Source organism: Montipora foliosa, chromosome 6 (assembly GCF_036669935.1).
Source record: "Montipora foliosa isolate CH-2021 chromosome 6, ASM3666993v2, whole genome shotgun sequence".
NCBI lineage: Eukaryota > Metazoa > Cnidaria > Anthozoa > Scleractinia > Acroporidae > Montipora > Montipora foliosa.
In genome coordinates, this window is record NC_090874.1 from 8569915 (window position 1) to 8596088 (window position 26174).

Here is a 26174-nt window from a genome sequence, read left to right on the forward strand (position 1 = left end):
TGGAAGATTAGACATTTGAATAAAGTTCCTTTCCTTTGGTGATTGGGTTACATTGGCCCTGAAAAGCCTGCATGGGAGTGGTCAATTAAGTATGTATGCATGTTTACTTGTGGCATCTTCCATTGGACTGGTGAGGAAACACCCGCAGAGACACAGGCCGTTAAAAGTTCGGATCTCTGAGAAAAAGCCAAGCTCAAGAACCGAGTATTTCTTTCGTACTAAAACAAACTCTGAAGTGAACGGCTTAGAAACAAAAAAATACATTCGATTTCTTTTCCTTGTTCTTGAATAAGCATGATTTTCTTGTCTCGTCTAAACAAAATAAAAACCTCCTTTGAAGCCACTATCTCCAGCTTGTAAACAAAAAATATATATTCTATTTTCTTGCAGAGAAAAAAGAACAAAATTCCCTTAAAGTGCACCTTAGCCCCTAAACGTGTTTTGTCGTGCATAAATAAAAGAATACGCTGCCAGAGCACTTCTTTGAAAGAATATTTGGATTTTGTGAAATGTCAATTTTGGTTTTTAAAGAGACGACAATTTTGAGTGAGAAGTTTGAGAAATCACGAGAATGGAACAACAAATCTCAAGACGATTAGAAAATGACGACGAATGGTATAAGAAAACCATCGAGGCTGGGGAAACAACTGGTGCACGATTTCTTCACTTTCAAGTCTTCTGTTTCCGTAGACATATAACAGAGCAAAGAATGCAGATTTCAATCGATTCGGCCGGAGACGAAAAATGGACGATTTCAAAAACAGTCATTCTCCATGAAGCACTATGTCAAATGCAAAAATTTACTTCAACTTGAACGTTTCGGGTTCAGTTACAAAACTCAAAACAGGTTTTCAAAACAGTAGACTCCGTTCTTTTCATTCCGGGCTGTCAACTGTTCCCCTCGTCGGAACTATCCGCGTATGACACCAATGACAATTGGTTCCCTTTAGGTGCCTTGCTCACGTCATCCCACGACTTGACGGATGATGCCCACCGCCCCGGGTGTGCTCCTCTAGATTTATCAACAACAACCGAGTTTTCTGGGTCTTTGCACTGCAATGCCAGTGACCGCTGCTCAGCAAAAACTTGAGCGCTATAGTTTTTCACAGCTTCGGTGTCTCTCTTGTCGTGCCTGCTTCTAATTGGGCAGTCAAGGCTGGAGGTTTTACTAACGCGGTGGGAATCCTTGCCGCTTTGTGATCTTACTCTCGTTAGCTCTCTCTCCAACAACGATTCATCAAAAGACGACACGGCAACATTACTGGTCCCAACCCTCGTGGGATCCTTTTTATCCTCCGTCAAATCTTTGGAATCTTTGTACGTTTCCCTCTCACTTGATTTGCGCTTTTTAAGAATATGCTGTTCATCAACAGCGCCATGTTTCCTTTTACTATCTTTCCAATCTAATTCTCCTTCAACGTATTTCTCTCTTCCGACACTTTGACATGGAGATGGACGTGTCACTTCACGACCTTTCACCCTCTCAAACTTGTGAGTTTTAGAAATCTCACTGTCGCATCGAACACTGGATGGCGAGCGCTCAGTTGTGCTTTTCCTTGGATGTGGTCCTCTGTTTTCATGTCCAACACCAACTTGCAGCGCCGCAATCGAATGATCGCGGCGTTTTTCACGAGTCTCATCGCGGTTACCATTATCCTTGTTCGTCTCTTGTTCTCTTCTATCTTGCTCTCTTTTAGAATACCGTCCTTCGCCCTTTTCGATTTCTGTTCGTAATGTTATCTCCTTCTCAACCCATTCTTCGTTGTTGTCGCTGGAATCACTCCTTGAGTGTTCATCTTCGTCTGAGGATTCACAAGAACTCAGAGATGATCCAGATGAGTGCTCTGAGCGTCGACGAACCCTTGACCCCGCTTTTCTTTTCTTTTTCTTCTTTTTCTTTTTGATATTTTTCGACTTCTTTTTCTTTTTCCTGTAACATAAAAGCAATGTACTTTGGTTTGGGAGAGTAGCGGTATGCAAATAATATTAATTTTGTATAATTAATTCCATATTCTCTTTTTACTTAGGAAACAAATATAAAAGAAAGTGACACAAACAAATTGGAAGCAAACCGTTCCACAAATAAAGCAACTGATATTACTGATATTCAAAAAAATAAGTCAAGTTCTCAACAACACTTCACTAGGTACAAAATGTGCAATTTTCATCTTTTCGTAATGAGGTGGCAATGTTGGTTTTGGTTTTTGGTGAGAATGAAAAACTGGAGTTCACGGACTGAGAAAAACCTCTCAGAATAGAGAACCAACGAACGCAAATGACGTTCGCGTCGAGTTGGGGACGGTAAGTGCTCTCACCGCTGAGCCAACTCTTTGCCACCATGTCATTCTAGTTAAACTGGACGTAACTGGTCAAACCTGTCATTTAGTTTTCTCTTCCTCTTCGCTTGGCTTTGTTCTTCAAGGATAAGTTCTCGAACGTGACTGAATCTGCCCTTGAGCCCCTTATCCACTTTAGCAGCGGCCTTCTCCTTCTGACGTCAGAGGAGATGCAAAAAGAGGAACAGAAACAAGGGAGGGGAGGGGAGGGGAGGGAAAGTAAACGCACGACAGGAGAGAAAATGGGTTCGAGGCCAAAGCAACATCAACGACCATACCAGTATTCCATATTGCATACGGAATCAAAAGGGTTCCATGTACGGGCAGTCAACAGTTTGGGGTATATAATTCAGGGGTTGTTTCGAGTAAGTCATGGAAAGTACGAAGTTGGTAAAACGAAAATAAAATTTAAAAAAGAATAGAACGGATTAAAGAAAGAGTATAAAAAAGTTGGCCAAAAAATAATAAATGAATAAGTACACAAGAAGAGTTTAACGAAAGGAAAAGTTTGAAATTAAAAGGCGAAAAGAAAGAGGTTATCGGTGCAAATCAGTCCAACGACGACAAATAAATAATTGCATGATTTTATTAATTCAAATACAAGTGAAAGTACACAAACGTTATTCAGACCAGAGAGTTACCGCAAAATCCACGAAAATCCACAAGATGTTCCATTGTCGTTGGGTCAGTTTGCAGAACAGAGTCGCAGAATTACAGGAGAAATGGAAATTCCGCAAACGGTCAGTCCGTTTATTCAATAAATGACCGGTGGCAGAAGACCATGACGAAGGACAGCCGGGTGACATGCGGGAGAAACAAAAGAGAACTGCATTAGCAAGAATGAAAATTTAATTTCAAACATCGATTTGGCGTCATGTTTACGGCAAACGGAAAACAGGAGACTCAAATTTGCTTGTTATCTACAGATATCGGGCGACTTCTAAAATGAGAGACAAAAATTGGAATAAGAGAGTATTTTCATGAGTTTACGACAATCACCGGCCTGCCATCTGCTAATTCTCTCTATAATGAAGGGACTTTAGGAGGTTTAAGCAAAGACAACGGCTACGGCAACAAAACACTCCGCCACAAAGCAACAATATGATTGTTTAAAAAAGGAAAAATACTCGTGCTGCACGACTACGTGAGCATATATCAATGAACGATTCATTTTCTGTTTTTACATTTAAACCGTTCGCACCCATCCATGCAGTTGCAGGATAGTTTGATCGTATTGTACAAGGTGAACAAGTCCGAATAATAGCGATAGCGCTAAGTTATATTTTAGAGTGACGTTGCCGTTTTCCTTGCTTTAACTCCCTTTTACGATCTGCGACGACGACGTCAGTCGACGAACACGACACGTGACCCCAAAATATGACTGCTCGCTATCGTGCGTGTTCGGCGATTATTCGGTCTCGCTGACGTCGTACAATGTGGGTGAATTATCCCAAAATAAATTGAGTATGAGCAGTCTCAGAATGAAGATGGAGAATGGAAGGGTCCCATTTGTGCGCTCAGCTTGTTGTCAAAACCTCACCCTTTGTGATTTCACGTCGTTGCTAAGCAAATGACCACACAAATATGTGCTAAAACTGATGAGCCCCGCACGTGCAGCACGCCAACACCACAATAACATCATTGGATAAAAGAGGAAAATTAATCGTGCTGGAGGTGCGGTTGTGCAGCACACATTCTTCCACATATTTTACTCTGCATATCGACGACGTGAAATGACCAAATTTGAGGTTTTGAGCGCATCGCGAGCATACAAACGTGAACCTTTTATTCTTTATTTTGTACTGTGAAACCGCTCGAATCCAATTTATTCTTAGGACACTTCGCCCAGATTGTACGACGAAAAAGAGACGGAATAATCGCGAAAGACGTACGATTGTGCAACTACAATAGTCATATTTTGTGGTGGCGTCTGCGACGATGCCGCCGTCGTAGATCTTACACTCCCCAATGACTAGTTGAGGTGTCACACGTGCAACGCAAATGCAAACGTCTGGTGATTGGCTTAAAATGTGGCACACACTGTTGACGTGACTTATTTTGGTTCTCCGTGGTGCATTCTGGGACTCCAACGAAATTTGGGCAACAATGTTGCAGGTTTTTAAATCGCTTTCCAAAACCTGCAATATGTTGCCGCAACAAAATGTTTCGTTAAAAATCGCACTGTGCGCCATGTTAAACCAGACAACTTTTAACGCAACAATGTCGCGCAAAAATCGGCGCGTGTAACATCAGCTTAATTAAGGACGGTGCCTGCTAATTCAAAGGTATTTTTGCCCCGGTTTATGACTATGCAGGAAATGTAGATCTTGACAAGTGTCATTGAAATCCAAAAAGAAAATTGGGGGTAACCACGCATTTTTCCAAGATAATTCATGAATAATTTTTGTAAAAAGCTTTAAAATGTATGAAATTGAAGCTTAGTTATCTCTCAAAAATGCATGGTTACCCCCAATTTTCTTTTTGGATACCAAGAGTACTTACCAAGATCTACTTTCTTCGGATAGTTTTAAACCGCGCAAAAATATCCCTGTATTAGTGAGCATCACCGATAGGAAACTCGAGTATCTCGAGATGCGCAGAACGTATGCGCAATAACAATAGTAGGCACCGTCCTTAAGAGCAAGAAAATTCACGTATTCTAACGCGCCTCTGTCTTCTGAAAAGTCACTCGATATCTTTATAGAACAGGCAAGAATTGAACCAAAATTAAACTTTCATTGATTTTTGATAAAACACCAATTTTAACCTGACTTTTGCCCTAAACTTGATACTAAAGCTCTCTTAGGAGTAATTTAACTGTCTGTTGATGCTCTCATTAGCCAATAATATGGCTAATATTCTCCAGTACATTAAGAAAACAACACATTATAGCAATCGCCACCCACCTCCTCTTTCAGCTTCATTTCCATTCGAATTTTCTCCAAATGATCTTTAGCCGTTCGTTGATTGCTGTCTAGCGCTAAAGCACTATTGAAACTTTTCACAGCTTCTGGCAAAAGTCCCTCTTTTTCTTGTCTACATTCAAAAGAACATTAGCCAAAAATGGGTTAAATGAAGACGCAATCGCTTCTACTGGCCATAGCTTGATTTTGATCCATTGACAAGATTAGAAGAGCGAAAGATTTTCGGCCTGAATTTTATAGTAGTTAATTAGTAGTTATAATTATTGGTATAATACAAGTGGATTTAGTTTATTCAGGCCTCTCGCCTTCTGGACAGCCATCAGTTTTGGTATCCAAACTTTCATTTTCACGATCCATGTAATCTTTATTCACTTTAAAGTTCTATCCCTCGGAGCTGTCATACGTTGCATTCGGTTGAGGACTACGTTTTCCAGTGGGTTTTTTTCCCCGTTGGGTTTTTCCCTCTCTTGTTTTTTCGTAGCTGGAAGCATATTATGATTTTCTATTTTGTATTTTTTCCTACTAGGAGGTTTTCTTTCTTGATAGGTTCGTTCTAAGGTAACGTACATTACTTATGTCATCTTGAGAATTATGAATTAAAATGCTGCTGCTGGTTTTCTGCTGTCCACCAGGCACCCAGCACGATCACACTCCACACTGTCGTTGTGTCCTTGTTTCTCGCGCTTTTTCGCGTGTTGCGTATACTAGGATAGGAATGAATTCAAACAGTCATACTAACTGTATTCCGTATTCCACCAGTGTTGCTGTAAGGTATTTGTTCGCATTCCTGTGGGTTGGACAAATCGCCAGCGCATCGCGGAAATCCTTAATGGCCGAAGAGATTTTGCCTTCATTCGCACACCTGCAGAAAGCAAAATGACACTTAGTTAATAGTGTCGATTTTTTTACAATGCTTTTTAACACAGTGCACGAAGTACTTCCGTCACTGGGCAGATTTTATAACTTACACAACTGGTCAAAACCAACTAATAAGGTCTAGGGCTTGAAGACAGTTGGCTGACCATTGTAAATACCCTTGTTCAACTCGCTTTAATTCAGTTCATTTGATACAAATTTAAATGCCCTTGTACTAAAATAATGATGATTATGATATTTATAGCAATAATACCACCGTTGTATCTATTCTACAAAATCTTAGCTTTGCCCGGTGTTTGGTCATATTATAAAGAGTACCAGTATCTATCACACACTTACAGGGCTCCCCTTGCTACCAATGCTTCCACATTTTCGTTATCAATCTGCAGTGCATGCTCAAAATACTTCATGGCAGCATCAAAATTCCCAGCTTTAAAATGCTCCACCCCTTTGGCAGTCCTACCACAAAAAAAACTTCACCCTGTGAGTCAAAACTCAAACTATTCTACACAGAAAAAACCGTAAGCTCTAATTTAAGCAAGAACAATTTCAAATGGGTGACCCTGCCAACAATACCCTGGGTGCCAAAGGAATTTTTTTCTTTCACGGTCGGAGAGAACGATCAGCGATTCCAAATCAACGGTCGAGGACATCATCAACATCGGCGCTTTACCCCTCGTTGCCGCGGCTTTGTCGCGGCTTTGACCCCTCGTTGCCGCGGCTTTGTCGCGAAATTGCTCTCCTCCAAAGGTAAAAATAACCTCTGGCACCCAGGGTACGCCAACAAGGCCACGCTACTAAAAGAAACTTAACTAATACCCAAAAGAGTAAAAAGGGTTTAGGCTGACACACCAAAGAAGACATGTAACAGCTCTAGTTGTAATGGAAACATGTAATGAATGCCATCCTCATTGACGCAGGGAAAAGCGCGGAATTCTGAACAGTATACATGTCTACGTTATTCCAAAATGACCGCCATTTTCAATAGTATTCTTTTGTTTGATTGAAAATTGGCCCTTTTGGCCTTGTTCAAAGTTAAATATTCTTTTGAATTTTACATTTGAAAGCGAAATCATAAGAGCCAATTTGCAACCAAACAAAAGAATAATAAAATGACGGCCATTTTGGAATAAGGTGTGTAGGTCTGGATCCAAATAAAAGAAATCTTTGAATGACGCACAATCTTTATCATGATGTATTTTTTAATGCAGCAAACGAGAGGGTTAGCTTTGACACCACTAATTTACTGTGCATCCCTTGCTCAGTTTATTAAGTCATATCAAAGGCCAAAACCTTAAAAAAAATTAGCCTTTTTAACAAAAGCAACATGTACCCCTCCTTAAAATTGTTATTAACTATCCACCCTGAATAATTATTTTTACCCATATAATTAATTTATATTTTAACGCCGCTTTTCTAACAATCTAAAAAAACTTGTAATCAAAACCAATAATGAGTGTTCTTACGTCTCCATCGACCATTTTGCAGACTGTTTTTTTCGCAACGGCTCGGCAAAGTCACTTTCAGGACAATCTCTCCTGAAGAGAGAACAGAAGCTTTGTATTAATGTAAAATCGAGAAATGCTTTTCCCCCTACATTACATAAACCACTTCAAGTTAAGGCAGTTTTTAATAATACATTGAGAACCATGCATTGCCATGAATGATCAAATAAAATAAATTGATGTCCACTCCCCGTCAAACACCTGGCACCTACTTGACACCCTGGTCAAATCCGTATTTTCTAGAAAATGCCCAGCTGTATCAAACAGCCATATCTACTGATAATAAATGCCTCAACCAACACAGGGGGCATATATTGGATAGTTCTCTGTAACAAAATAGGTCTACAAAAACTTCCTACAGTGAATTTTTGTCTGCATTATGTACGTTCTCGTACCTTTTCTCTGACCAGTGTCTTTCAGCAATTTGACCCTTTCGTGAGCATTGTTTTAGAAGCATAAAGCTGCCCTACAGTATATAAGAATAACCAACCTTCTCTTTCGGATGCCATTTATTAATAAAGGCCACCCTTTTGGCACCACAATTTAACAAACCCGTTAGGCCTTACAGAATTTGACATTGAAATATGGGACGAAATACAACACCTTGTGCAAGCTCGCTTCATTTTCAAAACAGTGAACTTTACCTGTTAAAATACTTATTCGGATCAACTTGGATTTCTCACATCCGATCAAGCAAAAAAACGATTTTCTAACCAAAACTATTTGACGTTTGGTTAGCTTAAAGATTAGGGATACGGTGATTTCTCGAGGCCTCATCATTTTTTTCCGTTGATCCGAGGTGAGCAATCTGAGTTGATCCGGTCTGACTTTTGTACCAGGCCTATTTCTTGCTCCTCTAACAAATCAAGCATTACAGCATGTAAGTGAAGGTTCATCAAGGGTGCAGAAAGCACTGCATTGTCTTCATGTAGTAGTTGGGCACTGGATAAATTTGTATGCAATTGCGCTGGGTACAGCTGTTCCCTAAAGGAGACCAATCTGGGCGTGGCCCATAGCATGCGTAGCAAGCGTTCCTGTTCGAAAGAAGAGCTCCCAAACGATATTCCGCAAACTGCCTGCGCAGTAGTTGGGGCAACTGAAACAGCGACCTTCGGGTTAGATCACTGCTGCTCACCTCACATCACCCTCTAATAGTTAAGTTTGTTGAAATATAAGTGCTACACGGCCAACGTTTGCAAAAACGTAACCCTTCCTAGTACTTGTACATATTCCCCAGATCATTTGGAACTAACATTCACTGCGCATGGTTTGTAGTAAAAAAAAAAAAACACTGACCACTAACATCGCAGATACGATCAAAATACGATAGTTGTCGACAACTAAACTGCTTATCCCCACCACAGGTGGCCCAGAGTCGCAGGGCAAAAAATTATAAGGATTTGCATGGGAATCTCAATAACAAACCGGTCAACCGTTCACTTATTTGCTCTCACCGTATTGAGGCTCGAGTGACCAGCCGTGTCCAAATTCGTTGTAAACGAGCCTCAAAAGATTTTGAATATTAATTTTAAATATTTTTCGCTGTTTCTCCGCAGTGGATGCTCGCTGAACCTTGAAACTTTGTCAAAGAGTTTGAGCGTGACTGATGCCGGAGAAGTGTGATTTTATCAGCAAGATGTGAGGTAAGCTAGAAATTATTTTCCATCCTTTCCTTTATTTAGGTACGAGTGACAACCTGGGAATTTGAGAAGTCGCTTAAATCACATTCAATCAGGCAAATAACCACATAAAAAGCGAGAAAGTCGCCACAACAATAAAGTATGGTTGTTTTTATTGAGAACTTTTTGGTGTAAATATCTTTTTCAGTTAGTTATCAAGATTCCCATACAAATCCTTATAATTTTTTACCCTCCGAGTCTGGGCCGCCTGTGTCCCGACACACTAGAAAAAGAGGTCAAAAATGTAGTTATCGACAACCATTTGTTGTTCCCTTTTTGAAAAGGGAAACTGCGTACTTGTGAACAACTTAAAATTCAGCGTTTAGTTGTCGGTTAAGTAAAGGCTTAGACTTGAAGGAATGTTGGATGTCAAAATTGGGCGTCATCTGCTAATAGGTGCAATAATTTTCGGGACATAAGTAAAAATTTCTGGTTGCCTTCAACCAGTTTAAACCTAGCTGTCATGTTTCTTTAATTTTGTATTCTTAGCTTCATATTATTAAGGTAAAGAGTTTGTCAACTGGTGTAGATCTAAATAAACTGCAACCTTAAAATGACATAAGGCATTGATATAATTTACTTATATACAGTATTTTTACATTTCTGGGGTACCTTTGGAAGCTTCTCAGTAAAGAGCAAGGAGCAGACGTATCTATTCTAAGCAGATCTGTCAGAGTCTCTATACTCCTTGGGTTATTGAAACCCTTGTGTTTTCTAAGATGTTCATCATACGTCAGGCCCTCAGGATTTCTCTGCAACCTGTTAGAACACAACACAAACTAGCAAACGTGTACACTACTAAGGTCCCACTTTAAATTATTCATTCAAGACATTACACAGCATTACTTTAACATTAACAAGCATCTGAGCACTTAAGATGTTTGCCTGTGCAAATCTCAGATCCATGCGCTGAAATGTTTATCATAACCTACCTCGTATAAACTGCTTCTGTATCATCAATAACACCCTAAAATGTATAAATGGAAAACTATCGTCTCTCCAATCAATGCTTCCAGAAGCCTCAGAGAGGGTATTAAAATAAATTTACATTGAATCATTAAAAATTGCCAAAAGCTCAAGATATTGTGAAAATTTAAAACAAATTGAAGACAACGATTGTGTTTGTATACTAGTAGAGGAAACCTACTGCTACTGATACGTACAACCACTACTACGACTACTACGACTACTACTACGATGACTACAACTACGTACTACCACTACAGTAACTACTACTAATACTACTACTACAACATTGCACTACAAATGATTATAATGATAATAATTATAATCACATAGTAAACATTACTTAAGGATCTTTGGAGAAAACTTACCAGATGCAAGTGTTGGTAAGCTTCAGGCAATCTGGAATGTCTTAATGAAATCGAAACCTTACTTTCCTCCATGGTTACACCTATGATAACAGCTGGACAAAAAAAAACAGATATCTTCTACATGAACAAGTGAAAAGGTAATTAAGTCAAGACGGCAACTAAAGAAGTTTCACACAAAGCCTTAAAAAAAACCCAGGTTTGAAGGAGACGTTAACATTGAGATGGACTATGCAAGCCAGCTATTAAAGTTGTTTGAATACTGAACTGCAAGGATTAAAACTTTCTATGCATTCACTGACTTTCATTCTGACTGTCAATGCATTCTCTGTCATAAACAGTAGACATGCAATAAATCAAATTTCTGATGTCTCTGTGAGGTTACCTAGAAATTTATGTCGGGAGCTAAATTATTGATCCAGTTTTGAACTCATCCATAGGCAAACACAGTAGTACAACTAGGGCTATTCTAAGTTAATTTACTATAATTATGGTGAAAGCCAATAATTAGTTTTAGTATAAATACACAGGTGATTATACAAAATCGCGCACTCTCATTGGCTCGCTATCTCGGATTATCAGCCAATAATCACCTCGACGGACAAAATGGCTTCCAGTAGTCGTTTTGCCACTGTAAGTGAAGATGATTTCGCGTTGAAATGTTATTTTTTTCTCTTTTTTGAAATAATCACCTGTGTGTTTATACTAAAACAATTATTCGCCTCAGGCTCAGTGATTATCGGTGAGTATTCACCTCGACTTCGTCTCGTTGAATATTCACCGATAATCACTTCACCTTCGGCGAATAATTGTTAAATAATAATTACGATGAAGAAGAAAAATAATAATTACACTAATTATCAAGGGGGGAAAAATCTAAATACACATCTTATTTATACTATTTATTTTAACAGCCTAAAACATTATTTTTAAGCACTGCACTTTAAACAGGTGAGTGTTTTGCTCTTTCTGGTGTTGGTACTAAGAGAGTTCCATGTATTGACTGAATGATGATAAAAATAACGTTGCACAGTAGCTGTTCTGCACAAAGTCACATCTAAGTTATCCCTTTGTCCTGAGTGATGAAATTACTGTGGAAGGATAAAATAATGATCTAAACCTACAAAGGAAATCAGCTTTAGACGTTATGAGAGGGATGGGGGAGCTTGCCCTTAACCCTTTCACCCCCGTGGGGTTCCCCATTGACGAGTAAAATCGTCTGGCGTTAGACAGAGTAAAATCTATAAGTGGCAGTCTTGGGAGTAAAAGGGTTAATTAATACCCATACTTGACCAAAACCTAATTAAAACTAAGGCATCTTGGACCAGTACATGTAAGTTTTAAGCTATCACTTATCTTGATGTCAATGAAATTCAGATGTGGCTGTACTTTCAAAAATTCCTGGTTATCGTTTCATCCAAGACTTTTTCCCAGGACACCAATCTGTTTTTATTCTTTCATTCCAAACCAAACATTAAACATTTTCTCCTATTAAGTGTCGCAATTAATTTTATTGTCTCTGCATTTAAAGCATTTGGCATCTTCCAAACCTTCATTTCTCAATACCTCTGACAAGATCACCAATTGCATAGGCATCTATTAGGTCCTTGTATTCTGGCGAGCTCTCTAATTCACATGACTTGCACAGGGCCTTTAAAAGACAGGAGTAACAAAATCAAGAATAACTTGAGCCAAGATGTGCTTTGATCACGTATGTAATTGTAGTCTTAAGAAGGACTATTGCTTGTGCATGACTGACATTTCGACAACCTAACAACCTGTCGGTAGTCTGTCGATAGGCTGTTGGGTTGTTGGTTTACAGCTTGATTTTATGAGGTGATGTTGTCCTTGTTTGATAGTAAAATGGTGTGTTTGATGACTGTTTTAGCAATTATTAAATAGAACATTGCATTCATTTGGTTATTAAATGATTGTATTAAGAATAGTACTACATGTACTATTATATTGATTTACATGTTTGGAGCCACACATTTTACACAAGTCATGTAATTACATGTATCAAATTGAATAAAATTATTTGTAATACAGCACTGTACATGTCACACATAACTACATGTACATGCAACCAAGTTCAGTTCAGGCTTCATTTTGCTCGTTCTTTGCAAAACAGCAATTGATGCAAATTAATTTGTGACATCAACCCGGTATCAGACCCATTCCCCTTCATTGCTTGGTTATGAATCAAAGTATGACCACTTTTTCTGTCTTTCAACCCAAATAAAAAAGTGAATTTTTTATCCAAAGGTTCTAAAAACAACACCAGGTATTTGGGACGATTTCAGAAAGAAAATAGAGTGGAAAACTGTGTTGAGGTGATAGGCACTTATAAGCATGAATCAATATTTAATACTAATTCATGGAACAAAGCAAAGTAATTTTATAATTTAGTACAACACCTGAATGTCCAGCTCTGTGAAGTCTCGGTTGCAACCAAACTCCAGCATGGTCAGTGTAACTATAATACCAAATGGCCTTTTATAACTTACTTTACCGATAACAATGTCGCCTTCCTTTAAACACTGCACATGAGAAAAATAATCAATTGAAAAATCAATCAATAAATGAATGAGTGAAGGATTATGTTTATAATTTCTGGGCAAAAATACCATTAATTATTATTGTCTACCCACATTAAGGTGCAAAGTTTACAACATGTAGCAATAATCTTCAGAAAAACATTACTTCATAAAGCTGAATTAATTACTCCTTGAAGCTAACCTTGAACAACTGTGTTCTTCTAACATGCAAAGGCACTTCCATGAATGTTTCAAGGGGAGGTGTGTTAGCATACAGATCCAACACTAAAAGAAATACAGAATAAAACTTTGAAGTTACATGTTCACTATTCATATGCCTGTGGTTTTTGGCTAAAGCCAAGAGATTGGAAACCATGAACGTTTAATTACAAGTTTTTTGAAACGAGTATGCGCATTATTAATTTACCATTATTAATTTTACTTATGCATGCTCCGAAGGGACAACTCGTACTCAAAGTCAACCTTGTTCTCCGATCTAAAGGTCCCTAAGTGTTCTACACTACCTTCCTGGTTTGGATGTGTGACATAATCCACTCCTCCTTGAACTTTACGTTTGCTCTCCATGGAAAACAAAAGGTCTGCTTTTGATGCAACAAACTTTCTCATTTTCTCATAAAAATCTTCATTCCCAGACTTATCAATGGATCTAGGATTCAAGGAAAACCAAAGAAGCCAGTTTTAATCCAAAAAATGCTACAACAGGTTGCAAAATTAATGAAGACACTGACAGTGTAACTTTCTTGGGGTGTCATTAATTTACTTACACTGTATTATCTCACACACTGCAGCCCCACTCCTCCCCTTATCAAATGCCGCGAGCAATACAAAATACATGTATGTAATGCTGAAAACTTGAACTGTCAATATTGAAAAGGTGAGAGGGAGCAGAGAGAGGGGGGAGGGGGGCAGGTTGGAATTCTACATATATGTACATGTGTAGATCTTGCCCGGGTTGCTCGAAGTATGGTTAGTGCTAACCAGCGTTAAATACCATGGAAACCTCTAGGTTTTCATACCTCTTAGTTAACGGTTAGCGCTAACCAGGCTTCGAGCAACCAACCCCTGGCGGGCATTGAAAGCTAGAAAAGGTGTTTTGTAATGGGAGTGTCTCACCAATTTTGCAACCTGTTGTTGTTTAAGTGTATGCATATACAATAATGTATTAAAAGCAGGCATGCAACGACCACTAAGTCAGAAAGTCTTAAACAAGTCATGTTGCCTCAAACTCTATTATATATGTACACGTATATCTCTTGAACAAATTCAGTGCTTGGCCAATTAATTTTAGTGGTTGGTATTCTACAGTATGCAGGGGTTTTAATAACTTTTGAAGTACAATGTAGAGGACTGGCTAATCAATATAAGAAGTGGTCACTCTTGTCTTTTAAAGGGTTTGAGTGAAAATCAAGGCAAATCTCTGACAACATAGATGGCGGTATAACCACTGGTAACTGGCTTCTATTATAAAACCCCTGGTATGGCATGAACAGTTACATTGTAAACCTTTTTTCCTTGCTTGATGCAAAGGTCACGAGATAAAATACATGTACCGGTAAATTACTTTATCTTACATACTTTATCTTGAACTTTAAACTATGATGGGACATTCTGAACCCATTAACTCCTGGGAGTTAACAGATTTTACTCGTCAACCGGGGGTGCCTAGGGCTCCTGTGTCAATGGTCAGTGGGTTAAACAACCAAATTTATCTTGAATGTGAGATTTTTTGCTACAGTAACTGTACATAGAAAACTTTCTAGTATATTAAATCTTAAGCTTCACACGATTACCCTTCAATTCTTCTGTGGCTGCATGACTGATCAAGTATTTCTTTGCGATTGTCCTGAGGCTGATGAATTCCTTCCAACACTCCAGGACAACACAGCTGAACACACACAAACAAAAAAACAACAACAGCAATAATTATTATTACACTTTTTTGGTAAGGTTTTCAATAAATTTACTTCTTGATCAACTGCCAGTCTGTGCATACAAATGTACATGCATGACAATCAACCGATTATCAATAATAATAAATAAATAAATTTATTATAAATTTCTAATGAGAACTTGATAATCGGTTGATTGTCATATGCAGAATCGACTGGCAGTTGATCAATTAGATTCATATTAAGAGGCTAAGAAATCAGCTGGTCTATGGACCCTATTTCTCTGACAATTAAACCATACAATTGTCCCTACTTAACTGAAAGGTAATTAGATCTAGAGCAGTAAACTTTGAGGTTTCATAGATCCAAAGCCCTGATTTTGACAACAAGATGAAGGTGCTGGTTTCAGATATTAAGGTCTTAGCACTGACTTTAGCGATGGGGAAGCCTTTTCCTGCAAGCTTGTCACAAAGGTGAGAGCTTCCTCTTTCCACAATGGGTCCAATATTATATTTCCTGACTCATCACCAAATGTAGGTTGAGTTTGTTGGTTGTCCAGTCTGCTGTTAGAAGTATTTCTCAACTAACTCTGGCTTTCCCCTGTCATCAATAATATTGACTTGATCTGCCTTTCATTTTGTCTTACTTGCAGTCATCAACAAGATCAGAGGACTTTTGCTCATCATCAGCATCATCATCATTATTATTTTTAGTAGTAATACATGTAGTAGTAGTAGTAGTAGTACATTATATTTAAAATAAAGGTCTAGGCAATGGACTCAGTCTTGATACGGTATCACAGATACTGAGGTGGGAAGGGGGGGGGGGGAGGCTAGTGCTGTGTGGGGACTTATCTAATGTCCAATGAGTGTAGGCGAATAAGTACACCTCACTGTACATACTTGAAGTTTATTTCTGAAATAATTCTTTGTCTCTGTATTGTCATCGACTGTAGTGGAATAAAGGAAGTTCATAGGAGAACCTTCACTGTCGCATTGTTTGGCTTTCGTTAGAGAAATCAGGGAAGGCCCATGGTATGACACGCTCTGCACAAAACGATCAATTGATTTCTTCTTGTGCCAATCTACAAGCAGAACACAAAAGTGAGTATTTAGTTTATTATTTTGAAATTGTTCAAGATCTACACGTACTTGTTCTGCAGTACACTGTAGTTGCTGCCATGCAAGATATAAACAAACATCTTTTTATTTATACCCACACAATGACAACAGAGAGAGGAAAAAAAGGCAACATTAGTTAATGTACAAAGGTATAAACTAAGCCAACTTGAAAATAACTATAACAGAGCTAATCTACATAAATGTAGCTATGAGATATGACTGTTCTTCACCTTCTAACGTGCTAGAGGAACATTCTCCAAAAGGTTTGATAAAATGCGAAGTTGGTTGCAAGTGAAGGACCGATGTGCGCAAGGCCTCAGCAAACCGCTTCAACACTTTGCCTCAACAACAACAGCACTGTTTGAGTTTGTCGCATACTGCACAGGCACCCCAAGTTCAGTGTGAGGGAAACCCAACAAAAATATAAGGATTTGTATGGGAATCGCGATAAAAGACAAGAGAAGATAATTTTACAAAAAAAAAATTTCTCAATTAAAAAGCATAACCAGATTCGATGGGAATCGAGACATTATCAGTTCCTCAGTTGTCAACAGTTAAAATAAAATATGAAGGCTGAACACCCCAGTCAGAAGAGCCTACCGGACGAAGCTCATTGATCGTGCACTAGATTTTGGTGTCATCAGCGTAGATTTTGACTGTTGATGTTATATTTGTCGAAATATCATTTATATACTATTAGGTAATAAGTGAGATTGGGCGAGCATTGTTCCTTGGGGCACGCCTAAAATCACGGGTGACCAGTCTGAACAATTGCCCCTTAACACGACATGCTGCCTTCTATTCGTCAAAAAATTTCTAATCCACAGTAGTAGAGAACCATCTATCCCATGCCGTTGTAGTTTCAGCAACAAATGCTCATGTGGCACACTGTCGAAAGCCTTAGAGAGGGGAAAAAAAAACAAACCCGAAGGAAGCAACCCACAATGGCAATAAGGCTTTTTAATTGAGTGGGTAGGTTGATCGAGGGGGGAGAGGTGGGGAGACCGGATGGAAAAAATCTCAAGATTTTAGATCTCCATAGGTTGGCACCTCTGTATGTTGACTGCTGGGTTGGCAAAATTAATGGTTTCAACACATCATCAACATTTGATTCAACAAATCTTCACTAGAGGACTGGTATTCAGCCCGCGGCTGTTACTGCATGTATAGATATGGACATGGGTACGTCGTTTAGAGACCGATTAGTGCGCACCCGCTGAGTCAAATATGTCGAAAGAGGGCGGCAAACAGCTTCATTCAACACGTGCAATAACAAAAGAAATGTTGAATAGCTTAAACGCTGTTAAACTCCTTCATCTTCGATTTACCGTTGTCTCAACACCATTGAAAGGAGGGGGGGGGGGGGGGGGGCATTCGACCTTGTTGTTCAACAAAAGCGAACAGATGTTGAAGAAAAATTAATGATGAAGCCGTTTCCGCGGGACTTCACAAGTTTGCTCAATCGCCATTGCGGCGCTCTCTTTAAACTCAAGTAGCGTCTAGGATATGCTTTTGTCTCAACTGCTTGGAAATAGATACATGTACATCCTGTAGATTTATCACATAATGATAGTCTGAGATTTAATTAAAACGGATTTTCAAAATAAGAATCAGAAACACTCACCCATGTTAATGTGCGTATTTTTCTGGTGTGGCCGTGATATCCACCGATTCACGCAATCCTTACGCTTGATAATATTTCAAGCAAAATTTAATTATAGAGGTTGACGCCTGCTAGCATTTGGTTCCTTCTTGAATCATTGCAGTGATTGAGGGAATTTATGTTTAGGATTAAATGACGAGCTCTACGAACTAGTTCCAGTCCTTTCGCTTTTCGAACTCACTTGGCGTCTGTTTTGATTTCTAAGCAGGGGGAACACCGCAGCAGATTCTACAGCTGATATTTAATATAAGGATAGTATACACGTAATTTCTTGCAATGTCTGAGACGTTGCTTTCGTCTCTGGTCCAGACAAAGTCAATCGAGCTGGTTCTGGCTCCAATTGCTGCCCAGGTATCTGCACCTTAGCTAGATTTGTATATTTCAATCTGCATTTAATGCACCAATCAATGTTAAGCCCCAGGTTGTGGGGGGCGGGCTTTCCCAGGTAAATTTGACATTTTCATGGAAGGTAGCGCCAAATCTTCCACACCCGGGCACCTACAAAACTGATGGAAATTAAATTGTCATGTAACGCGAAACATTTCTGCTGCTCAGGGTACTGAACAAGAACCTAAAATTGAGCGAGGCAACATGAACAATACTAACCCATTGACTCCCAGGGGTTCCCCATTGACAAGTAAAATTGTCTGGCGTTAGACAGTGAAAGTATGGCCCGTTCAGGCCAGCTTGGGAGTCAAGGGTTAATGAGCTTTTGAATTAATCAAGCATGCACAATGATAGAGTGGAAAAATTCATGAATATTTAGAATTGTTAAAAACTGGATCTTTGGATAATGCAATTCGAGAGTTTTGATTGGCTAAGCCATCATGGGTTGTGAGCCGTTATACCATGATCTACAAACACGGCAAGCATATACGTGATTTTTTGGGCCTTTTTATTTTTATTTAGTCTAGTTTTCTATATTTTGGGGGCGTTTTTAATTAAACAATTATTCCACTCGCGCTTGTTGGATATGAGATGATTATAGCCAACTCGGCGCTACGCGCCTCGTTGGCTATCTATCATCTCATATCCAACATGTGCTCATGGAATAATTGTTAAAAATACAAAAAGCAATCACAAACATTCTTGAACTTCTGAACACTCCTATATCTGCGACACTGTTGGATACCAGGGCACTAAGAGTGTGGATACTGTTCAATCTTACTAAATTTATGGTTGAATCTTATTACTAATAAGTGCATGTATGTGATTTTCTAAGGTGTCACAACTGATCTTGCTCAACGAAGTATCACAGCGGGATGGCATACCATTACCAGACATGGTTCCCGATGCCCAACAGATAAGGCAGGCTGTTAATGGCCTTGTGTTGGCAGCACAGAGGCTGGTTGTAGAGGTGCCTGATGATGTATGTATGTTTTACATGTCCACCATCTCTGATTCACCAAGTAAATCTCTTCATGCTTGCTTAATTTTTTTCAAGATTTCCTCAGGCAAGACTATCATGATCGTAATGATACTTTTGTCATAGGATTTGAGGTCTGGGATGCCTCTGGCATGTGAAGCAGTTAAAGATGCGGGGAATTGTTTGCTACTAGCAACTCATCAGCTTAAGGAGCAACCATTTTCTCACAAAGTTCGATACAATCTAGTTGATTCTGCAAGAAATATTTTAGAAGGGACAATGAAGGTATGACAATATTGTTTATGCTAAAACAAAATAAAAGTATTACAAGTCAGGCAGTAGTAATAGTTAAATGGAATTTTGGAAACTGAAGTTGTTTTTTTCCCCCTTTCCTTGTTTTCCTCTTCCTGCCTCAATTAGATTTGATATTGACTGATTGAAGGTATTTTTGTAGTCTTTATTTAAACTTCATCACAAATGGATGACCCCTGGGAACTGGTGGGCGCCTTAAAGGTTTGTAGTGGGGTGCCAGCTGCAATGTGCAGAGAGGAGATTTCCATGGCAGCCCTGGAAGCAGGAACCACCCCTCAAAGCGACCACTAACCGGCACGGTGACACTGAAAGAACTCAGTGGAAACCAGTACTTACTATCAGACCACATACTTTAATGCCAAAGGGCCAGCATACCGAGGGAGGGAGTGGAGGGTGCAAGAATCCACAAAGATTTGCTTGAAAAATGGCAGCAATAAATGATCCGCAAAGATCAGCTGAATGAATTGCACATTGAAAGCGAGAAGTCACAATGCCCCTTTGAAATCCTTGAAGGCCACCCCGCAGGTCACGTATGAAAATTGTTAAGACCGTTGGAAACATTTGTTTGACTCTAACTTTCATTGCCTAAATGTTATTTTAAATAGTAACGTTTTAATAAAATTTAAGTGAAAAGGAAAATTAATGAAGTTGAACCATATTGGGAATAAAGGTTGGCTGAGCAGTTAGGTGCCCTGGCTAATCAAGTCTTGCTTTTACTTCAAGTTTAAGTTATTCTGCATAGTGTGTTGTCAACTCCTCGACTGCCCTTTGAAAATTGCTACTTCTCACCAGTTGGAAATATTAAATGTGCTATATAGTTAGGAGCAGGGATCGCGTAGTGGTGAGAGCACTCTTCTCCCACCAATGTGGCCCAAGCTTGATTTTCAGGCTTGGCATCATTAACGTGGGTTGAGTTTGTTGCTTCTCTACTCTGCTCTGAGAGGGATACCCAGGGGCTTCCACCTGTGGCCAGCCAGCCCCTAGATAGAATACTGCCTCCATGGCTGGCAGAAGGCAGACCGTCCTCAATGTGAAGGGACCGGATTTTTGAAAGGTAAACCTTAATGGACGAATGGTGGAGAGTATCGGCAAGAGGACAGCAGAAACGGATGAGCACATCTTCACTGGCTGGAAGAGCTGATCCCGAAGGAGATAAGCTATTGTCCTGAGCACAGAAATTCAAGAAGTGGCATTGGGCAGAAGCATAAACTTTCCTTGTAGAAAGTCTGAGACAAGCTGCTGTGGAATCTGGGTCAGATTGGAGTCTGTATGAGGGGCTAGGTGGTGAAAATGCTGAAACTGAAAATGAGACAGGAAGTCAGCGATCAGGTTAGACTTCCCCCTAACTGGGGAGGCAGTGAAAGAGAAGGAGTGATGAGCTGCCAACAGGGACAGATAGTGAAGCAAGGACATTTCCACCACTGAGCGCTTATCTGATAGGAAGTTTCCCCGTTTGGAGGCCCGTGGGGGACCTTAGAGGTAAGCTGCCACGACGATAGGGAAACGTTCCTTGTCCTCCATAGACTCAGAGACCTGTGTTGGGAGCCATGCCCCTGAAAACCAGTGACCCTGGAAGACTGCTCCGTAACCAAGAGCCCCATAGGTATCTGAAGAAACCTCGAAGTTGGGGAGTGAAGCCCACTGGAGGTAGTGAAGGAAGCTGCAACCATTCCAAGACTGGAAAAACTCTCGCCACCAGGCTAGGTCAAAAAAGAACTCCTGATTGAGATGAATCGGGTGGTCATCGCGTTGAAAGGCGCATAGCAGGTTGATCATGTGGCGCAATAAAGAGCGACATTGGGGTAGAGACTCCAGTTTCTTGCGTCTATGCCAACTCTTCTGCGACCAATCCTCCAACAAGGCAGTTATCCTATCAAATTTGTCGTGAGGAAGGCATGCCTGCAGATTAAGAGAGTCCAGTTCAATACCCAGGATGGTTAAGCACGTCGACGGCCCTAACTTCTAACTTGTCTGGATGGAGGGGGATTCCAAGCTTGGAGAAACAGTCAATAGACCAGACCAGTTTTTGTTGACAGACAGAGGAGCCGGGAGGGCCAAGAGTGTGGAAGTCATCAAGGTATTAAATGCATCAGGAAGGTGATATCATAGTTTTGCATGGCCACCCACTCCACTAAATCTGCTATACATGTGAAGAAATATGGAGCTGACCTGACACCAAAAGGAAGGACCATATCATTTCATACCCATGCAGCAACTGGCGATCTTTTGTATGGACTGGCTCAAGACGGTATGCATTTTGCATATCGAATTTTGCCATAAGGGAACCCTGCCCCAGCTGCATTATGCCTGCAATAATGTCATCATTACCTTCATGTACTGTAGAGAATAATCCTCGCGTGCAATCCTGTCGTTGATACTGTGGCCAGCAGGGCTAGACAGGTCTAGGATAAGACGCCATTTCCAAGGTTGGTGGCGTTTGGGAATGACACTGAAATGGCTCACGTTGAGGACAGGGAGGCTGAGAGAAGGGGCCCACCCCCCTGCCTGTCTGAACTTCGGATTGCAAGTAATTGTCATGCAATGCCTTGAGGGTTTTGGAGTGCAGAAGCCATATTCCCCGTTGCCGACTTCAAGGAAGTACTGTTGTTGAAGCCTTGGTGAAAACCATAGCGAAGGCCTTGGACCATGTATGCAACTTTGCCTGTGTTCGGATGATGACAGAGTTCATGCTGGAATCTGTCAATGTTTATGGGAGTAAGCTTAGAAACCGGTCTTACAAGACACACAACTGGAAAACACAATGAATAACTGGAACTTGGCAGACCCTGCTGCTGAGAAGGTAAAACTGGACAAGAACGCAACCCTAACGCTGAAAAGTTACCATGAGAACCAACAAGAACAGAACCAAAACTATGTACAGCTGAATTGGCCAGAAGTGGCCTAGCAACGGCGGTGGACCATTCTCTCTGTGCGGAGCGGTGAGGGCAGTGGACGTGAGGGTGGTCCCTGTGGCACGTTTCACAGGAGTGACAAAACCGGCAGCGGCCAAAAGGCCAGAAACAGTGCCCATCATTCCAGGAGTGGCAATACTGGCTAGACCGGTTACTGCCTGAAGATGCCAGATGCTCTGTTAGTGACAAGGCAGGGGTAGTGGAGGAGCCTGAAGCAGCTGGAGTGGTGGCCGGTGATCTGGTGTGATGGGTATATGCGAGACCAGTCGGTTGAAACCCAAGGCTGTGGCTTCTTTTCTGAAGGCGATGTCGTAGTGGAGCCATGATTTGTCAGAAAAACACCTTGCTGTCTGAATAGTGAGTAACTTGTGCTGGTTAAAATCTTTCCAGCAAGAGGGGAAGGTGTGGCAAAGAATCATGGAAAAGATTGTGAAGGCTTCTATCCAAGTGATGATGTCTGCTATTTCAATGACCTGTTTCTTGGACCCTGATACCACCAGTTTCCCATCCAAAAATGCTTGGGCTCAATTACTTGGGCTCAATTACTTGGGCTCAAATATTGTCTGGAAGAAGATCTGCCAAGTCTACAAAAAGCCCTTCTGTAATTTTAGAAACAAGCTTATACAGGACTGGAGCATAGCCATTACCCACCACAAATGCTTTGTTGAGGTTTGGAAACGTGGAGGACTTAGATCCGGCCGTGCCACTGCAAGAACACTACACTACAGGCAAGTTGGCGGAGGACGTGGTGGGAAGAGTAGAGACAACCGGAGTACCGCCAAATGAGCTATAAGTTGAAATAAATGAGGGCACAACAAGCGTACCTGAAGACTGGGATGTAGATCATGGAGCACCGGAGCTTGAGGATGCCGGAGACTGCATTGAATTCGAAGCCGAGGAGAGAGGACTAGACGTAGCAGCCATGTTCCTGCCACTTGAATCTTGAAGGGAAGATAGCAACAGAGGTAGCAATTCCGCGAGAGTTCTTGAAATAGCCTCTGCTAAAGAGTTGTTGTCCAGCAGAGAAATGGGTGGACTTGGTGGTGAAGCTGGAGTGTTAACTGGAGGAGCTGGTGTAGGATTGCTACCAGAACGTTAAGACGCGGTAACCAGAGATGACATTGTAGACAAGGTGTTATTTGTGGTTTGCATTCTGAAAGAACATGACGATATGCATGCCTTGAAAAATTGAATGAAAAAGGATACGAGAAAAAACATGCTGTAGGACTGCTGCTCCCAAACATTCTAAGAAAAAGACAAGAAGTCGCTAAATGAACCGCTCCACAGACCACTGCACAAATGCTTGATGAAGAACTTTCAGATCCTAGCGGTGTACAAAGGCACCACGTACCATGTGAGCCTGCAATTATGGGATTGACCGCTGGATGCCTGCTAAGCTTGAGGGCCGCTTGACTGCTAAGCTTGTGGACGGCTTGACTGCTTAACTTGTGGACCACTTGACTGCTAAGTTTGTGAACTGCTTAACTGCTAAGCTTGTGAACTGCTTGATCACTAAGCTTGTGAATCGCTTGACTGCTAAGCTCAACTTAGTTAAATTACATTTAACCAAATTATTATTATTATTAGTATTATTATTATTCGAACAAGAAGTGATTTCGAAAAACATTTGACTATAAAAAATTGCGATAAAACATTTCTTAAAATCATTTTAAGATTAAAAAATTGCTAAAAGATTTGCTAAAAAGCGACGACGTTTCGACGTTAGCTAAACGTCATTATCAAGTCAAAATATTTGAGTGAGTTTAGGTCTATAAATACTAAAAAAAAACAATAGCTGATTAAAAGCTGTAACATGAGTAAATAATAAAAATTAAAGAAAATATTAAACAAAAAGTTTCGCAGGTATGGAGTCCGTCTGGGTATTTAAATTAGGCTTTAGATTCTTGATGAAGAGCATTTCAAATACTAGACAGTCAAATTTGCTCTGGCACTTTCTTAAAACTGTGAATTGCCCCAATTTCTTACTCTGAGTAAGAAATTGGGGCAAGATCTCAAAGCCAAAGAAACGAAGCCGTCAATTGTGAATAAGCAGTGTGTTGTTTATCATTTTTCATGTGATCTGTACGACGCAGATTATGTCGGGTACACAGCCCGACACCTTCATCAACGCATTCCTGAGCACAAAAATTCGGCAATCGGTAGACATTTCTTAGAAGCTCACGGTAACAACAACCTTTTGAAAGAAGACCAATTCACAGTTTTAAGAAAGTGCCAGAGCAAATTTGACTGTCTAGTATTTGAAATGCTCTTCATCAAGAATCTAAAGCCTAATTTAAATACCCAGACGGACTCCATACGTGCGAAACTTTTTGTTTAATATTTTCTTTAATTTTTATTATTTACTCATGTTACAGCTTTTAATCAGCTATTGTTTTTTTTAGTATTTATAGACCTAAACTCACTCAAATATTTTGACTTGATAATGACGTTTAGCTAACGTCGAAACGTCGTCGCTTTTTAGCAAATCTTTTAGCAATTTTTTAATCTTAAAATGATTTTAAGAAATGTTTTATCGCAATTTTTTATAGTCAAATGTTTTTCGAAATCACTTCTTGTTCGTATACTCAAACGCGATAATCAACTACACTTTTTCAGAAGTCTTGAAAAGTGTAGTAAGTGCCTCACTAAATGTGAAGGTGCCATTGAATTTCTACGCTTATGTTTGAACTTTGGTGTTACACCAACTTTCGCACAAGTTGAACGTCGTAGGGCACGTAAATGGAGGAAGTCCTCAGAAAACTACCAAAAGGCGGTCATGGAGGAGGAATTGAGATCCAAACTCACTCAGCTCAAGCATCTTAGAGAAGAAGTCCAAAATGCTTACAAGGATGTCAGGGAGGAATGCTCCTTGCTTCGCTTTGTCACCATTGTGCGGACGCTAAGTATTCTTTGCAACAATCAGTACATCGAAATGATGAAATGTCATGTCAACAAGATCTCACGCTTGATCTCAAAGAAGTTTGATGTCAACGAACACATAAACAACATGTCGTCATACCGCCTTTCTTTCTTTGAAAAACTTATCCTTTGCAGAGGATTGAAGTTTTCTCTACCTCAAAAAGTTTCACCCATTGAAATTCAAGCCAGCTTTGAGAAGACGTATTGGAAAATAGAGCCCTTATTAAAAGATGCAGATGAAAAGGAACTGGCTAGCTCAACGTTACGTTCAATCGCTTTGAACTACATTCAGCGTACAAGCCCTAATCCACCTAAGGCTCTCGTCAAAGCTCTCAATCGTTTAAAGAAACGTGACGACATCGTTATCACTAAGCCCGATAAAGGTTCTGGAGTTGTAGTGATGGACAAATCCGAATACATCCGCCTACTAAGCGCTGCTTCAGTTGACAACACCTCTAAATTTACTCATGTCGATGACAAACGACCTAAATTGCGTGGACGACCACCTAAACATTTCCACCCGCTCCTTCAGAAAGAGAAAGAGTTGCATGAAACTTTAAATCAAATTCTGCCTGAAGAAATTGTCAATTCGCTTTCGCCTAAGAGTTCCAGGCTCGCTCATCTTTATGGCTTACCCAAGACTCACAAAACCACACTAAGTATGAGGCCTATTTTATCAGCAACCGGAACTTACAATTACAATCTTGCTAAATGGCTTGAACAAAAGCTGAAGCCGCTTTCTCTAAATGATTATACAATCACTGATGCCTTTGCCTTCGCTGA

The 26174-nt window shown here is 40.1% G+C and overlaps 2 protein-coding genes and 1 pseudogene across 3 annotated transcripts in view; 2 read left to right on the forward strand and 1 right to left on the reverse strand.

Moving 5' to 3' along the window:
• Positions 1–745: 745 nt before the first annotated feature.
• Positions 746–17990, reverse strand: LOC138006592 (tetratricopeptide repeat protein 14-like). Of its 2 annotated transcripts, none has more exons than XM_068853026.1 (16): positions 17844–17990; positions 16001–16182; positions 15000–15094; positions 13713–13855; positions 13391–13473; positions 13069–13191; positions 12218–12302; positions 10655–10746; positions 10253–10287; positions 9933–10079; positions 7603–7674; positions 6476–6595; positions 6000–6122; positions 5243–5372; positions 2376–2488; positions 746–1930 (listed from the first exon to the last, which is right to left on the reverse strand). In XM_068853026.1, the coding sequence occupies exons 1-16, from the start codon at positions 17845–17847 to the stop codon at positions 889–891; spliced, it is 2589 nt and encodes an 862-aa protein (XP_068709127.1). In that variant the 5' UTR covers positions 17848–17990; the 3' UTR covers positions 746–888. The 2 variants fall into 2 exon arrangements, with proteins under 2 accessions (XP_068709127.1, XP_068709126.1); XM_068853025.1 differs by having other exon boundaries at positions 2376–2491.
• An 83-nt stretch (positions 17991–18073) lies between these two features.
• Positions 18074–26174, forward strand: part of LOC138008640 (vinculin-like) — a 9851-nt gene continuing 1750 nt past the window's right edge. Inside the window, exons 1-3 of the mRNA XM_068855955.1 lie at positions 18074–18233; positions 19105–19251; positions 19375–19533. Coding sequence (XP_068712056.1) covers positions 18159–18233; positions 19105–19251; positions 19375–19533 — 381 coding nt within the window. The 5' untranslated portion in view covers positions 18074–18158. The remainder of the gene's footprint in view (positions 18234–19104; positions 19252–19374; positions 19534–26174) is intronic.
• Positions 26053–26174, forward strand: part of LOC138006513 (uncharacterized) — a 1381-nt pseudogene continuing 1259 nt past the window's right edge.